We start from the raw sequence: 17077 nt of genomic DNA on the forward strand, positions 1-17077 counted from the left end.
GGAGTTAAGTTTAGATTAAGTCAGACATACGACGAAATAATGAGATAATTTCGTTGCACGAAAATAATTAGGCGAAATTCTTTATATCTATATAATATATACAATATGTATGTATAAGATACACTGTAAATTATACTCATTACGTATTCAAGGAGTTAAGTATAGATTAAGTCAGACATACGACGAAATGATGAGATAATTTCATGCACGAAAATAATTAGGCGAAATTCTTTATATATATAATATATACAATATGTATGTATAAGATACACTGTAAATTATACTCATTACGCATTCAAGGAGTTAAGTTTAGATTAAGTCAGACATAGGACGAAATGATGAGATAATTTCGTTGCACGAAAATAATTAGGCGAAATTCTTTATATCTATGTAATATATACAATATGTATGTATAAGATACACTGTAAATTATACTCATTACGCATTCAAGGAGTTAAGTTTAGATTAAGTCAGACATAGGACGAAATGATGAGATAATTTCATGCACGAAAATAATTAGGCGAAATTCTTTATATATATAATATATACAATATGTATGTATAAGATACACTGTAAATTATACTCATTACGCATTCAAGGAGTTAAGTTTAGATTAAGTCAGACATACGACGAAATGATGAGATAATTTCGTTGCACGAAAATAATTAGGCGAAATTCTTTATATATATATATATATATATATATAATATATACAATATGTATGTATAAGATACACTGTAAATTATACTTATTACGCATTCAAGGAGTTAAGTTTAGATTAAGTCAGACATAGGACGAAATGATGAGATAATTTTGTCGCACGAAAATAATTAGGCGAAATTCTTTATATCTATATAATATATATATAATATATATTATATCTATATAATAGCCTAATTATTTTCGTGCAACGAAATTATCTCATCATTTCATCCTATGTCTGACTTAATCTAAACTTAACTCCTTGAATGCGTAATGAGTATAATTTACAGTGTATCTTATACTTATATATATATGTACACTAGCGGATCCTGACGTCGATAGCTCTTAATGTTTGTTTTTCTTTATTTATACTTTTTAAACAAATTCAGCAAAACTGTTTCTTTTAATTTGCAAGGGGGGGGTTTAACCCCCAAACCCCCCCCCCAGGATCCGCCAGTGTATATATATATATATATATATATATATATACTAGAATAACCCAAGTGCGCGTTACGCGCGCGCTATTCTTTAGTTTTGTATTAAAAAAATGATATTTAAAAAAAATTATATAAAGTTAACTTTCATATTTTTTTACAGAAATCAGTTGATTAAAGCGTTAATTTACTAATTAAATTTTAAAATAAAAATATGTTATAAAAATTAAAATAGTAATATGTTGTAAATAATATGTTATAATACGTTATTTTTTATTAATATTTTTTGATAGAAATCAGCTGATAACTGTCAAAAATATTAAACGAGTTTAAAGTATTATAACATATTATATTATTTAAAACATTATTTAAAACATATTATATTATTTTAATTTTTATAACATTATTTTAAAAATTAATTAGCAAATTAACGCTTTAATCAACTGATTTCTATCAAAAAATATTAATAAAGCGAAAATTTGCTAATTAAATATTCTAGCTTACATATTTATATTTATATTGTGTATGTTATAATTTGTTAATTAAATTTTAAAATAATAATATGATAAAAGTTATAAAATAGTAATATGTTGTGAATAATATGTTATAATACCTTATTCTCGATTAATATTTTTTCTTTCTAAAGCTATATCCTTTCAAACGAATCTTCTTCGAGTTTTAATTAATTATTATTAATATTAAGTCATGTATATATAGTATCGCGCGCGCGTTAGTAGAGTGAAGTTGCCGATGTATAGCCGCGGCCATTACCGAAACGCCGCGAGTATCAGGCAGTTGGAGCTGCGTCCCGCTGTGATTAATTAGTAAGCATAATCGTTAGAAACGATTTTTAATTTTTGCATTGTAATATTTATTAATCGCATATCATAATTTCAACGTTAATATGTAGTCGTAATTGTTCGAAACGCATATTTCGCGAAAAATTCGATGCAAAATCTCTTGCTAACATAACCCAACTTAATCTGTTTTCGCGCGCGTGAATGTGTTGCGATCCGTGGATATATCTATCGTTAATTCTAACTTACATATTTATATTGTGTATATTATAATGCGAAATAATAAAATTATTCTAATATATATGTATTTTATTTGTTACAGGTAGCAGTGCGATACACAGTGCGATTCGATTGCGTCGTGTCGGGAGTGCCGTGTAGTAAAGTGTCGCGCGTCGGGAGTGCCGTGTAAAATTTCGCTTGTCGGGAATGCCATGTAAGTAAATTATCGGACAATCGTAATTATTCGTGTTTTCGCGAGTGTCGTGAGTGCTACGAAGGAGCAATGACGGTCAACCAAGAGAGGAGGAGGAGGCCCGGGGAGGCATCGAGCGACAGCGGAGCAACTGCGAGGTATGTAATAAACATTTTTTCTAAACTACATTGTTTATGAGATATTCAACACACATATATGTTTATACATAATTTGAATATTTTGTTTTCAGATCAATGTGTGCTGTGTACTACAACTCCGCTATTGCACGTATCGGTGAGTGTGAAATTGTTTATATAAATATTTCTATAGCGGTAATAGGGATGTATATAGTATGTTGAAAATATTAAAATAGTAATATATTTTAAATATGTTATAATATCTTATCCGCGATTAATATTTTTTGGCAAAAATCAGCTGATAATTGTCAAAAATATTAATCGAATGTAAAATATTATAACATTCCTTTCTAAAAAAAGGCACGTTAAGTCGATTCTCGCAAGTATTGTTACATCTTTTTCGCGATACTGATTGACTGATTTCGATTCGCATTATGCGTTATATTCGTAGCATCGAGAGGCTGTCATCGCGAGGGTTAGTAGTTTAACAATTTGTTCAAAATAAAATAAAATTAAATAATATGTTTTAAATAATATGTTGTAATATTTTATCCGCGATTAATATTTTTTGACAGAAATCAGCTGATAACTGTCAACAATATTAATCGAGTTTAAAGTATTATAATATATTATTTAAAACTAATATCATTATTTTATTTAATTTTATTTGGAACAAACTGTCAAACTGCTATCCCTCGCGATGACAGCTTCTCGATGCTACGAATACAACGCAAATCTTGACAGTTAATGAGCATCGCAGAAAAGCAGCAGCAATAAACTTTGATATATGCGAGTATCGACTTTACATATCTTTTTTAGAAAAGGATAAGGATGAAAAATGAAAATAAAAATAAAGATTAGGAGCATCCTTTCCTCCTGCGGCTTAGTGGGTCATGATACGAAATAAATGAGGGAATGAGAAAGGATAAATCGTGTTTTCAGAATTGAGTTTCATACAATTCTTTGCAAAAAATTGAACTAAAACATTAAGAAAATATATATAAATAATTGTTTTTTGATCTACAAATAGTAAGTATACACTTAGAAACAATTTATTATTTATTATTGAATTAATTATCAAATAATTAAATCTAATAAAAACATACGCATCCGTAAAATAAGGATAAGCATATCCCGTGATACATTAATCATCTAATAAGTAATTAATTTATATGTTAAAATACTTATATAATTTAATTTAATATCTCGCGTATACAGGGTATCCGATAATCGCATCTCTCGTGTGCAGATTTAGCTAATTAAACCGAGGAAAGTCCGTTTTGCGATCTTCGCAAAATTAAGGAGAAAATAATTAAAATAGATCAGCCAATTCGCGCGAATAAATTTTATCGTGTTTGATCCACACGGAAAAGTGGAAGCGAAAAATTCGTGTCAATACAAACACACATTATAATCATATTTGTTAGCTTGTAAGTGCCTTGTGTGATACACAGTTCATCTTAATATATATATATATATGCAAAACACACGCATATTATATACGGCAAAGATTCTCAACACGTTGCGTGATACCTCTGTAGCGATGAGCGATGAATTCGCGCAATCTCCCTCGAGAAAGGGAGAGGGTGCGAACGCTTAGATTTACTTATCTCTTCCTCGCGATGTGCATATATACTATATTTCACAGCTGATATCCCTACGAATGCGTAACGCACGTGCGCGAGCACAGTCACAGTTATTATAATCACGGTGCACGCAAACGCACACATATACATACAGCTACGCATATAGCTATGCATACTTACCGTGGAGAGATAATCGGCAAAGTGGGGAAGATGCGCTGGTTAGCGAATATCGTGGATATCTTCCTCTTCCACCTTCTCGCTGTCGTGAAAGCCTAGCTCTCATTATTACGCTAACAAAATTCTCACATTTTCCGCAAAATGTTCCCTTCGTGTTAATGAACGACTTATCTTCATATTTGCTGTCACCATGTGCACGAAGCCCAGAGAGCTCGTTTAGAGAAGTTGGGTTAGCCCGCTAACTGTAGCGGCCGCGGAATTAATTGAGAGACCTCTCCTCTTCCTGGCTATATCTCGTTATACGAGTAAATTCTGAATTCTGGTAACTGTTCATCGGAGTCTGAAAACGAGCCGCGGCAGAGTCTGCGCGCTCAGCAATATAGCCATGAGAAATAATATCTGGGAGCGTAATTGCTTTTTAAAAGCCCGCCGGTTTCGCGGATTTTGCCCGCGTAATTGTTAATGACTTTTTTAATGGCGGAAAATGCTGTTTTCAAATTGACCCGTAAAATTTCCCTCGTCGTCTATGGTAATAATTTTTAAACTTGATCGCGATATAGAAAATATCTATTATCGTGAAAAAAGAATCGATTAATCCAAACTTAACGAGATAACCGACACGTAGAATATATGTAGAATATTGTAGATAGAATTTTATGCTACATATTATATACAATATTATTAATGAGAAATTGATTAAAAATAATCTTTTTCTTTCTTTTTAGTCAGAAGAGATATTATCTTCAATAATCTTGTGTTTATTAATTAAAAATTAATCAGTTTGTATTAATTGTGATAATGTCAAGTACATTAGACACGTGTGTAAATTGAGAACATGATATTTTACATTGCGACAAAAAATGCGGTGAAACATTTATAATATTGCATTTATATCACATAACAGCAAGTAGGTCTCGGGATAAAGTGAGAAAAGGAGCAAAGGACAAATAAGAGAATATACACGGCGCTGTTACAAATCCATGAGTCCTTTATTAAGAAATACTGCATCGTTCCGACAATATCGCGCGAAATGGTAGTACGAATATAATCTTCAAGCTATGAGAGCTTCGACGCAGCCTCCTTCTCGAGCTGTCGACTTTGCTCGGAGCGTTTTCCAGGGCGGCGTTCCGGAGTTTTGACATTGGATTAGCCAAAAGCAGCGTAAAAGTCCCCTTCTCATCCCCCTCACTCCCGTGTGTAAAACTTTAATTACATTTAAATATAAGTAAGTATGCCCCACGCGCGCGCGGGAACCACCGAGTACCACCGAGTACCATCTATTCGGGAGAATGTGGTGCGACTTCCCTAAAGGGGACTTCTCGCTACCCTACGATCCGCCTTTTATTCATCCCCCGCGCCTTGCCGAGGGCAATCGTCGAATCGCTCGCGACCGCGAAACGTTCGGATAGAAACGCTACGTCGATCGGCGATTTATGCCCGAGAGCTCGCAAAACTTGCGGACGAAGACGAAAGGAGGAACGGTTTCAATGCGCGCGCGCGAATTTTTTTTTCTTTTTTCTTTTTCTTTTTCTTTTTCTTTCCGTCTCCTTTTTTTTCTTCTCGGCAGCCGCGCGCAGCAATTTACTCCCACGCAAACTTGCAGCTGTAAATATCTAAATTCGAAATTGTTCGATAGGGAAGACTGCGTATTTCGAATAGATTATATTGACATATTGCTAATGATTCCGAGTCTACCTCCTTACAAAGATGAAATGGATAGATGTACAAGATTTAGAGATAAAAATGGAACATACTTAATAGAGAGATGATTCGTAAATTTGTTTTAAAATATCATGTAATTTCTAGTTTTTTTACGCTTATATGTAGAATTTTATTATATGTTGTGAAGATGAACACCCAAAGCGATGTTAAATGTTTACAAAAAATATATTCAGTTTATAACTCTCTATGTTACAAAAATAAGAAAAAGAAAAATGGAAAGGAGATTTTAATTTAACAAACCATCTGTTTGTGTTAAAATATTAAAACTATTTTCTAAAATTACTTTTATTTGCATTTAGTAGTGATTCAAAAAAGAATTATTAGCAACACACCAATTTTTAGCCAAATAAATTCAATCTTCCCATCATACATTCGGATATTTCGGATAAATACGAATACTAGCTCATCTAGTAAAGACCGAAGTGCTCGGATATATTAGAATTGGTCAGAATAGAGATGGGAAAGAGAAAGACAGAAAAAGGAAGGGAAGAAAATTATGAAATTTTATACCATTTGTTCAAATAATCGAATAGTAAGAGTTCATGCGGTTTTGCAGATCTGTTTACTTTAGTTTCAAGAAAATATATATATAAAAAATAGATAAAAATAACAAGGAAAATAACTAAGTTTAGTTTTAAAAAAATAAATTCTCAAACAAAAATTTGGAATCAATATTTATTTTTAAAAAATGTCGAGAGAGAGAAGGAAAAAGACAGATTTTCTTCATTTATCTTTATATAATTCAAAAACTATCATTTTATACATACCCGAATATATTATAATTGTAAAATATTAGCTGCAAATTCCTCAAAGTACCTGGTATATCAACATATTCTGTTATTAAAAACATTTATTATGGAACTTTAATTAGAAACTACTGCTCTATGCATTGTATGAAATTCGATTTTTTTACTAATATACGAATTTTATCCAAATTATCCGAATTACATTCAAATGACTGGAATCATACATTTTGAATAATGATATTACGCGAATTATATGGATATTTCGATCTCCGAATCGATTTATGGCAGTGCGCATTTGAACATTCTGGATATATCCGAGTACTTCTATATATCCGGAATCCTCTCGGATTTGAGAACCTCGCTTGAAAATCGCTCGTCGCGACAAACAGACACGACGAACGTACGTATGCAACACCAAAACACGACGGAACGAAAGCGCGCCTGAACAATCTCGATGACGCGACAAGGAGAAGACGGAGACACGACAGAGATATAGACAAAGTAGATGACACATCGGGCGACGTTAGCGCCGGTATCGCTAGAGAGACGCGTTCGCCGCGTTAACTCGGGTGGCCGAGGCCACCTCCTAGACCGATCCGATCCGACCGGTCGATCGATGGTGTATCCCGACCGGATTCTGCCGGGGAGAGTAGACGCGGAGACCGTCGTGGGAGAGCCGACGCGCGGGGCGTAGCCCCCGGGATTCTCTCGTCTCTCGCTCATCCTACCGGTCGTTCAGGACCTCGGCGCAGATCAGCATTGACAGCAGATGCAACGCCAAGTAGGGACGCACGGTGGAGTGTGCCGTGGACGCCAGGGCGTAAGCGTAGGACGAATAGCATTCCCTGCGACCGTAATACATATACACATGCATATATATACATACATTACATACTAAAACTTTAACAGGGTGTCGAGATTAGTTTGCGTAAAAAAGGGGTGAAAAAAAAAGTCACTTTAACTTGCCGGCTCGAACCTAAGTAACGGTCGAGAAGAGAAGATAGTTTCACAGATACGATGATCGTTCTATGTGCGTACTTGGAAGCGTGTTTATGTACAGCTAGAGGAGAGATGGGATCCAAGTTTCGACTCGTCGTCGAATCTTGTCGCAAGTCTCCGAAGCTTGATGCTTTCGTGACCTCGGAAAGTTTGGGAACAAACTGACTGAGCGACTCGGAGCCGGATGCCAACCTCGATATTGCGTCCTTGTTATCGTCTCGCGCGATGTGCCGATTCAGAGAAAAAAAAAAGTTGATTTCTTTATTCCGTGAGTAACACATATTTTTTTTTTCCGGTCACAGTGTTTTATCCGATGCATAATGCATTTGCCTCGCTTTGCGAAGGCTTTGCATCGAGTCGTTTAAAAATTTATCTCCACGGCGCTTGTGCGTTTCCATTATTTTTGCAAGCGGTCACTCGCGAGGTGTTACAACCTCGGCTCGCTAATACGAAATTGCTCGCAACTTCGAAACATCACCGCGCTAAACTACCTCTTAGCTGAGAACTCTCTGAAATCTTTGAGGCTCTTCCAAGACTTTGCGAGATTACATGACGCTTTCAAACTACGAGGGCTTTCATGGTGCTTAATTTACGAAGAAGACGTCCCGCCGCCTTTTGGAATATTGAAAAGTGCAGTAATCCCTCTCTATCCGTCTTTCCGTTTATCTATCTTCATGCCGACATTTATCTAGTCTGTTACTGACTTGATTCACTTTATAATTTCAATTTCGGTCGAGACAACTCTTTTGGGATTTAACCCTCCTCTTCGTTCGTTTCAATATGTCAGACTTTGAAATAGCGTTCCGGAGAATCAACAATGTTAGTTGTTAGTGAACGCGTATGTAGAAGATGTTTATATAATTTGCCTAATGTATATAATTTTTGTCGTGCCAATATAGAACTTTTTACATCTCTTTTAGATCTCTTTAATAAATGATAGATTATATTGATTTTAATTTTTGTATGTCCATTACCAGTTCTTGTTAAACTTGCAATTATGAAAAATGTACTGTTTAAGCTATAAGTAATTAATTTGTATAAGGGAGAGATTTTAGTCTAGTTAATTTTAAAATTGCATGGTTATACTGTACAAAGTATTATCGATTGTATTATATTAATAATAATTTGCGAAATTAGAAACTTTTAAAACATGCAAACTTCCGTAAACAAATTATTCTCATTTTCAAAATTTTCCACATCTTCGTTTCCATTTTGTGACAGTATTATTAGCGGTGTAATGCGCGCAATGTACTTTGATCTAATTGGTATTCCCTTCACGTGTACGCAACCAATTAACGACAAATTCTCGATAGATTCCAAGTTCATGTACGTTATCCAAGGGGTTGATACACCCCACTTGCGTTTTCGACGGAATAGAGAGCGATCGAATTAAAAATTCTCGCGTAAAGGTTCGTGAGAGAACTCATTATCAATATTGAATTTATATCTGTGCTTATTAAAATGAAATAAGATTGCATATCAAATGAAAAGGGAAGTCAACATTAGTGATTAATTTCCCTTGAATATGAAATGCTTACTGAAGAAAATTACACAAGACTCAATTTTCTTCGCAGGGAAAATCTCTGTATCTCTTTCTCTGAAATGAAACTAGTTTGCCAATATCACAGATACATCTTTGCGACGACGCGATTTTCATACATGTACCATCACTGTTTGGCCTGATCCGCGGGTTAGATCTCAAAATCTTGACGAAACGAGAGTCACCCAGAAAAATGCTTGCGAGATCACACGTATATCGAGTATATCGAGATGAGAAATTTTGCCAGAGTTACCGAAACGCGCGCGAATCAAGAGTTACAAGGCGTGGCGTACCTGTAGGACTCGGGATTGAGCCTGGTCACGGTACAGTAATGATGCAGCGCACAGACTCCGTTGAGAGGACCGCCGCAGCCCCAGATTTGCTCCACCTCGCGCGGTAGCGAGACCGTGTTGGCCGCGTAATACCTGGAGCAGAGAGAACGTGCAAACACACACGCGCGCATGATACGGTGTACAAACATACCGCGAGGCGTTACGCGAGGAAAGATAATGTATACATGTATACCGAGAGACCGAGCTTGTGCATTAAGAGGACTGGTCGCGGGACTACCGGGACTGTCATTAGCATCGTAATGGCGCGCGTCTCTGTCTCGAAAGGGGTAAGATAGTTATCACAATGTCGCACGGATGGGCTACGAATATTATCGCGCGAGAAATAATTGCCGACTCGCGGAGAGAAACGTGTGCGCCGGGAATTATTAATCTCGCGTCGACATCACACGCGACATCGTGTCTTAATGTAGGGAAGGGAACACCCGTCGAAAATTTCAACCGCGTACCGCGGCCGGCAATTAAGCGAAATTACTACCAAACAACGATAATAACATAAGCGAACGCGAGACATACTACAAATACGCCCGGTTGATTCAAGATCGCGATTAGCAGAACGATATGAATGCTATTTCTGGACGAGCGTTGTCTCACCTCTCGAGAAAAACTAAGAAAAAAAAAAAAAAAAATGTCAGCGACATGAAACACGCGATTTAAGATGTAATCGAGGCCAGTGTTCAACGAGGAGGGATACTGTTATGGTTTCAGAGATATGTACGCGAGCCCAAATCGAAGCTAATCGATCCGTCTCATCGCGCGCTACGTACCTAACGAAGGCGTAATCATTGGATTGCGTAAATCGGTCAGCCAGATCGTGAAGAGTGATGGCCGATATCTCTTGCAGCTCATAATATTCGAGCAGCGAGTACTCGATCACCCAGTTCGCTTTGCCGTTTGAATTTGCCTCGGGCAGGTTAAGATAGTACTGCGTGTAATCCAGAATCTGCGCAGCATGCAACACATACATAGACACACATATATACATTTATATATATATATATATTCAATTCATATTCTACATTTCTGCATCCCTTTGAAATCGACACGTCGCGCAAATAGACGTTACAGGAATGGCGCGCGGCGGAGATATTATTATCGAGAATGTATGTGTACGCGCCCCATCGCCACGTACCTGTCCGGTGTTAGTTTCGAACTTGTACAATCGCAAACCCGGGTTGTTGGGCCCTCCAACGGCGCTCGGAGTTACACTTGGAGCCATCATTATCCAGGATACGGGCAGACCTGTTTAGTACCGTTTTGCAGAATAATTAATCGCGCGCTGAATATTAATAATATTTGAGATCAAAGCGACAGTTGATGAAACGATAGCAATGCGCTGGATGCGAAAATCGATAACAAAAAAATTGAAATAATTGATCAATTAAATAGATTTGTTTGCCTGAGGAATTGATATGAAAAGGGCAGTTTTAACATGGCGAAATTAATATGAGTCTCAAAATTAAAAAATGTTTGGATTTTTGCAGAGAAAAATAAAATATAATATTAATAATCAACACAACAAATTCTTTTTGAGGGCTGAAAGTCCTAATAACATACATAATTTAGATAAAACTTTTTCAACACGTCACATATCGTGGAAAAGAGTCTCTCTATTTTCATCTAGTTAGTAATCTTGTAAAAATTGAGATTAAAAAAAAATAGGTCGATGATTACAGTGAGGGTTTCTATTTTGACGTAAATTTTTATTTTATGTTTAAAAAAAAATTATATCTTCAGAAAAAAACATTATATTGTATTATTTCAATGTTACGCAAAATATTTGAAATTCTCCCCCAGATCTCTTTTAATATATAATAAGAAAACCACAGTGTTTACTTTCATGAATATCGAGCAGATTTGCTTTCAAATTCATATTTTATGATTTTAAAATATCTATTTCTATTTATAAAATATGAAAATATCAAAGTTATGCAAAAATTTTTAAGTATTTTTCTTTTTTGTTAACATATTGAAATTATACCAAGTCTGATTTAGCGTTTCATCGCGTACAAAACTTACCTATGTCGCTGTAAATTACACGAAATGTATCCGAATGCCAGTGGCCGAAGAACTGTCCTCTGATAATGTCCGAATAGAGTCGCACCGTCTGGAGATACCTGGTGTTATGCCTCTCGTTGAGGGCCGCGGCGCCGCTTTCATGGTCGTCCACTCCCGGAGGCGTGTGGCCGACTATGTACACCTGACCGTTACAGAGCAGAATAGGGAATGAACATCGAACATCGATATTTCGAAAACCTGCATAGTTAACTCCGCATTCCGCCATCAATTTTGCTTTAATATCCATTCATGTAAACTGGATGTTTCTTCCGATACTATTGATGTGTTCTACCTCGCGTAGATTAACCTCCGACATCATTCGCTGTTGCTTGATCCAGAGATACTTTTTGATGCAATATATATGCATATCATAATAAAATCTTTTCTCACATAAGAAATAAAAGAATTTTTTTAATTTTAAATCTATCGAGCGCTCTGCACAGTGGGGTTTAAAAAAAATACTTTTGTACAATTGTAAGTTTTTATCGCGTTTTATCGACTGAATTATAAACACTTGTAGTGTTGTATATATTTATTTTTGTATTGTTAGATTTTTTTTATGTATTTATTATTGTTAAAAATGTTCAATTTTAATACTTTGATAAAAGCATCTATGTAACAATACCGAGAATCTCAATTCGATATATCTAAATTTGCTTGAGCAGATACTGTCGCCTCGTGTTCCACAAATGACGATATATCCAAATCCATTAAAGTATAGAAGTATCTTTCTCTATATCGCAAGTTATTGATATTGGTATCAGAAGACAGTTACAATGTTGTTTCTGATATGGATATAGTTCGCCTCACAGTTTTATGGTCAAAGAGTGCAAGACTAGATTTGCACTGCTCTGTGAGCATAAAACTAAATCAGTTTGATCAATATTTTTTACATATTGCAGTGAAGAAAGACATATCGCAGATAGTTAATAATCGTATTTCAATTTATTACTGAAATTTGTATATATTTTTCTGACAGTGGAATAGGAAAAAGAGAGAAAATAATTCTAAATTTTCGTCCCTGAAAAGGGATATTTGTTTGCTATCTTGTGTTGCAAAGCCTTTCTTTTTATAAAAAGATATAAAAATGAGAAACACACACAAATATATATTATATGTACTCAAGTGCATACATTATATTTGTACAATGTATTAAGTTTTAACTTTAAAATATAACTTTATTAGTAAATTTGTATCGATTAAAAAACTTAGCAATGCTAATATTATAAATTTACGACAGAAAGAAAATAATGATTTAATTTATATAGAGACTAGAGACTGTAATAAGGGGAGGGAAACACACATGGAGAATCAGATGCTAAAATATCGGCGGATCTCGTCCGCAAGCAAAGAGCGGAAGCATTCTCATTCAACAGCGACCCTTAGTTATGTCGCGTGACTGCACCCCGGCTAAACAGACGCTCCGAAGTGAATCACGTACGCGGCTACGCAATGTGTCTCTCGGGACGCAGGAAGTCTCGTTAGCGTCGGCAAACCGGCCAGTCGCCAGTCGAGGACGATTGCACACACATACGTACATACATTGCACACGTTCGATCATGGTATCCGTCGCGACGACGACGGTTGGATACGAAGGACCAGATATCTAATCGGACACGTACGTGAAATTAGTCCCACCGGTTTGGAACGCAAATTGATGTTGGCGCCGAAACGGGAACTTTGATTGAAAAACTAAAGATACCTTTGGTTATCGAGGGAAAATGTATATGTCATATCCTCGGAAAATAATCGCGGAAAGTACGTTAACGACGATTGTTTACATCGATAAAACTTGTAATTTTGTTTTAACTGTTTGATTAGATCTTATTGTTAGACATTCAATGAGGTCAATACTACAATAATAGGTAAATGCCAATTGTATTATCAATAATTGAAGAAAAAATGATGACGACTGACATGTATCTGTGATCAATATTGGTTCGAAATAAGTCAACTACTCCCTTCGGACCGTAGAACATTTCAAGTGAGGTAGTGGATGGTGTGGATAAAACAAAACTTGTTAAGTGGATAACGGTGGAAAAGAAAATGGAGAGAAAAAGCAAGAGATACGTTTTTCATTTTCGCGGATCCTTTCTCGTTGAATCGAGCCATGGGGACAAGATTGTCTCCTCCGAAATGATAGCCGATCGCGAACGCGAAACTTGCGGTTGAACGGGAGAGTGACGGCGCCCGGAATTATATGTGATAGGACGTTGAAACGCAAAAGCACTCGCCCTCTCTTGTTCGCTTCTTTCTCTCTTTCTCCGCGAATAACCGAATTGTCGGCGCCGCGACGAGATTGAAAAATATCGCGCGAAAAGCGCGAGCAGACTTGAAATCGGCGCCGAGGGCATCTTTTGCCGAAGGTGCAGGAATCACGGCTGCCATTCAACGGAGGCACGAACGAATTGGGCACAATGGCCCGCTGATTGGTCAGTTTTGCCCCTGACGCTCTTAAACGACTCGTAATTTGTAATCGCATTATCCAGTCTGACGTTCAAAAACGATCGATCGATCCGTCTCCTTCTCTCAGATAACTGCTCTCGCGACATCGCTCGTTTTCTACTGGAATGCAAGGATTGAGAAGCCCGCTCGGACCGTTTGCGAAGCAGCAGCACACCGGCCCCGGATTATATCTGTCCACAGAAAATCGGATTTCTATCTCTCGGCCCTCGGCGTTCGCCCTCCTCCCTCCTCTCTCTCTCTCTCTCTCTCTCTCTCTCTGCGCTCTTTTTATCCGGGCACATGAGGACGTACAAGATTTTCCGAGAATTCTTCCGGAAATCCCTGGAGAGAGCGTGTCTACGGAGCGATCGAGCGAGTATCGAGATAGAAAAGAAAGGGAAAGAGAGATGGGAGAAGGAGAATTATTGCTGGGTTATCAGAGTCGCGGAACCAACGAGCTGTGCTCGCTATATTTTCCGATTGTTATTACCCTACTGGTCATTTCATCGCTTTGAAGAGTACCTATCGTGCGACAGCTATTTTGCTTCCACGCTCGTTGAATCGCACTAAGAGCTCTTTGAACGAGGGATGAAGAGAAAGAGAGAGAGAGAAGCTTTAGGAGTCTCCTGAGAGCAAGTAGAATATCGCGCATGATTATCGGGCAGAAAATACAGCTGTTTTATCGGGACTGGTCATATGATGCGTTATTGTGATCTCGTCTCCCTAGTCGTCGATCTTATCTCCTTAAAACTTTACGGCTTCTTGAATCTTGTCTACGGTGAACGAAAGATAATTGCAAAAGCAAAGCTCGTCGCTTTAAAAATAATCGTTTAAAACATCGTTCGCGATATCGATTGAGAATCGGAAAACTTTATTTAGGGATTCTAAATGTGCGCGATGAAAATATAAAGACTTTAGCCGCGAATATAGTAAATATTACGAATAATTTCTGACTTTTTTGACCGTAGAGAATCAAAAATTGAAGCGGAGTTTTATTGCGCGCGTAGTACGGAGAGGTATGTTGAAAAATGTACGTCACTCTTCATACACGAATGCCATCCCGTAGAGTCATGTGGGGGAAGTAACATGGTTGCCTTTTCGAACGTGCACGTAGGTGAATGCGCCGATGGTGTCGTGGATAAACGCGATGGCTCTCGGCTCTCTCTCTCTCTCTCTCTCTCTCTCTATCTCTCTGTCGGCTACATCCGTCCGGTTAATACGATCGGGATCAATGGCGGTGGCGTGCAACGGTTTACGTATACGCGAACGGAGGGTCTCTCCTCTCTCCATCTCGTGTATGGAATACCAAGTCCCTCCATAATTTATCGCCGGTCGTGCCATCCCGGTCGCGTGAAGGATCTCCCTCGCGTATGTCGGACTCGTTCTGCACGCCCCCCGCGGCGTAATCGATAACCGATAACCGACCCCGTGCGATATTCGATAGGTCCCGACTCTTGGAAGACCTCCGTTGGTTCCGCGAGCGGGTGATGCCAGAACCATCGCGACTCTCGCGGACCTGACGCGTGCATTAATTGCCCCGCTGATCGAAGAGAATAAATTTCCCTTCGTCTCGCTTGAATGTAACAATCTCCGATGCGAAACGTAATGAACATTACCTTTCGATTTGTCATCGTGTTTTATGGTGAGCACCCGAGCACCTGAAGAGAGATAGAGAGAGAAAGTGCACGTGTGCAATACGTCGAACCGGAAACTTTCCGGAGAAATTGTATTCATTGGGAATAGAGAGTCACCGTAGAATTTGCATTTGAATCTTCGACATGATTATACAATTTGCCCCGTCCTTCCTGCGAGTTAGCCGCGATTATAAATTTCTACGCGCGAGAGCCTCCATAAAGCTAAATTGTCGACATGTGCGCCACGAGAGGGATAGAGCCGATAAGCCATCGAATAATGAACTGAAACGTGATCAAGAAAATCGAAAATTGCCATGTGTCAGCCGTCAGTCTAGCGAACATGTATAGTCGCGCGCCATAATTTATAAGCGCGCGAACGAGGGGAAACGAGAACGATGACGACAACAGCTCGCTTGATAAATCATACATGCCATATTGAAGTCCGATCAACGGGGATTTTATTCGTCCTCATATGTCCTCGTATACGCGCTGTGTACGAGAATTTATTTCATTAAAATTTATCTTCTTGACGATCCTTTTTCCCCTCTTTCCTCCCTTCCGTATCGCGTTAGCGTTTTTTAATATGACAGGCAAACACACACACACACAATGCGAGATGCGTTACATTCCGCGATCTTTCATGTTGCAAGCTTTCCATTTTGTCGACGTACATCGTAGATCTCGTTTCCTCGAAATAAAAAAAAGAAAAGAAAAGAAAAGAAGAAGAAAAACATATCTCGTTGCACGATGGCGGTAAGATGCGGGGGCAGCAATACCGTCGTCTTAAATTTTCCTTAATGCCGTCACATTCTTGGGTTTCTCACGCTTTTTGCGAAACAATAAACTGTACTGAAGCTGAGTAACACCTTCGCGTGGGTACCCTTCAATTACTCAACTTGTCGTGCGACACGCGAGATATCTGGCAGTGTGTTTTATAGGTACCTGTGTGCTTATTTACTCGGCAAAACATTCCCCGTAATTCCACGATCTTTAGCAAACTTGACGACACGAGCAATCGTGACACCTTTCTCTCTCTGTCGAGTAATATATACAATAATATAAAACTCCCGAAAAGTCAATCCTATATAATTTTAGTAATTAAATTAAAAGCTTGAATGTGCCAAGAGAAAAAGACTGTATTTAAAAAAAATTATGTTGAACATTACGTTGCAAGAAATATGAAAAATTTATATATAATATTGCACACGCTCGAGAGAGCTTCAAGTTCTGATATTAATTTTTGAAGAAAAATTGGAGGAAATGCGCTCTCTCCAATAAGCGAACGAACGATCCGACGAAGTCGTTTTGAAGTGAGAAAACAATTTTTTTTTTTTTTTT

General features: G+C 37.5%; 1 protein-coding gene and 1 long non-coding RNA gene across 2 annotated transcripts in view; one reads left to right on the forward strand and one right to left on the reverse strand.

Moving 5' to 3' along the window:
- The first annotated feature begins 1926 nt into the window (after nt 1-1926).
- Nucleotides 1927-17077, forward strand: part of LOC145943510 (uncharacterized) — a 43965-nt gene continuing 28814 nt past the window's right edge. The window contains exons 1-3 of the long non-coding RNA XR_014426527.1: nt 1927-1960; nt 2256-2503; nt 2596-2639. This is a non-coding gene — a long non-coding RNA (uncharacterized LOC145943510). The remainder of the gene's footprint in view (nt 1961-2255; nt 2504-2595; nt 2640-17077) is intronic.
- LOC145943509 (cyclic GMP-AMP phosphodiesterase SMPDL3A) overlaps nt 5216-17077 on the reverse strand; it is a 46894-nt gene continuing 35032 nt past the window's right edge. Inside the window, exons 7-11 of the mRNA XM_083051075.1 lie at nt 11622-11802; nt 10735-10844; nt 10370-10545; nt 9546-9677; nt 5216-7558 (exon numbers count right to left, since the gene is read on the reverse strand). Of these exons, the coding sequence (XP_082907201.1) occupies nt 7438-7558; nt 9546-9677; nt 10370-10545; nt 10735-10844; nt 11622-11802 (720 nt within the window). The 3' untranslated portion in view covers nt 5216-7437. The remainder of the gene's footprint in view (nt 7559-9545; nt 9678-10369; nt 10546-10734; nt 10845-11621; nt 11803-17077) is intronic.

This window comes from Prenolepis imparis, unplaced genomic scaffold (assembly GCF_030444845.1).
Source record: "Prenolepis imparis isolate NDT839.2.m4 unplaced genomic scaffold, iyPreImpa1.0 SCAF_12, whole genome shotgun sequence".
NCBI lineage: Eukaryota > Metazoa > Arthropoda > Insecta > Hymenoptera > Formicidae > Prenolepis > Prenolepis imparis.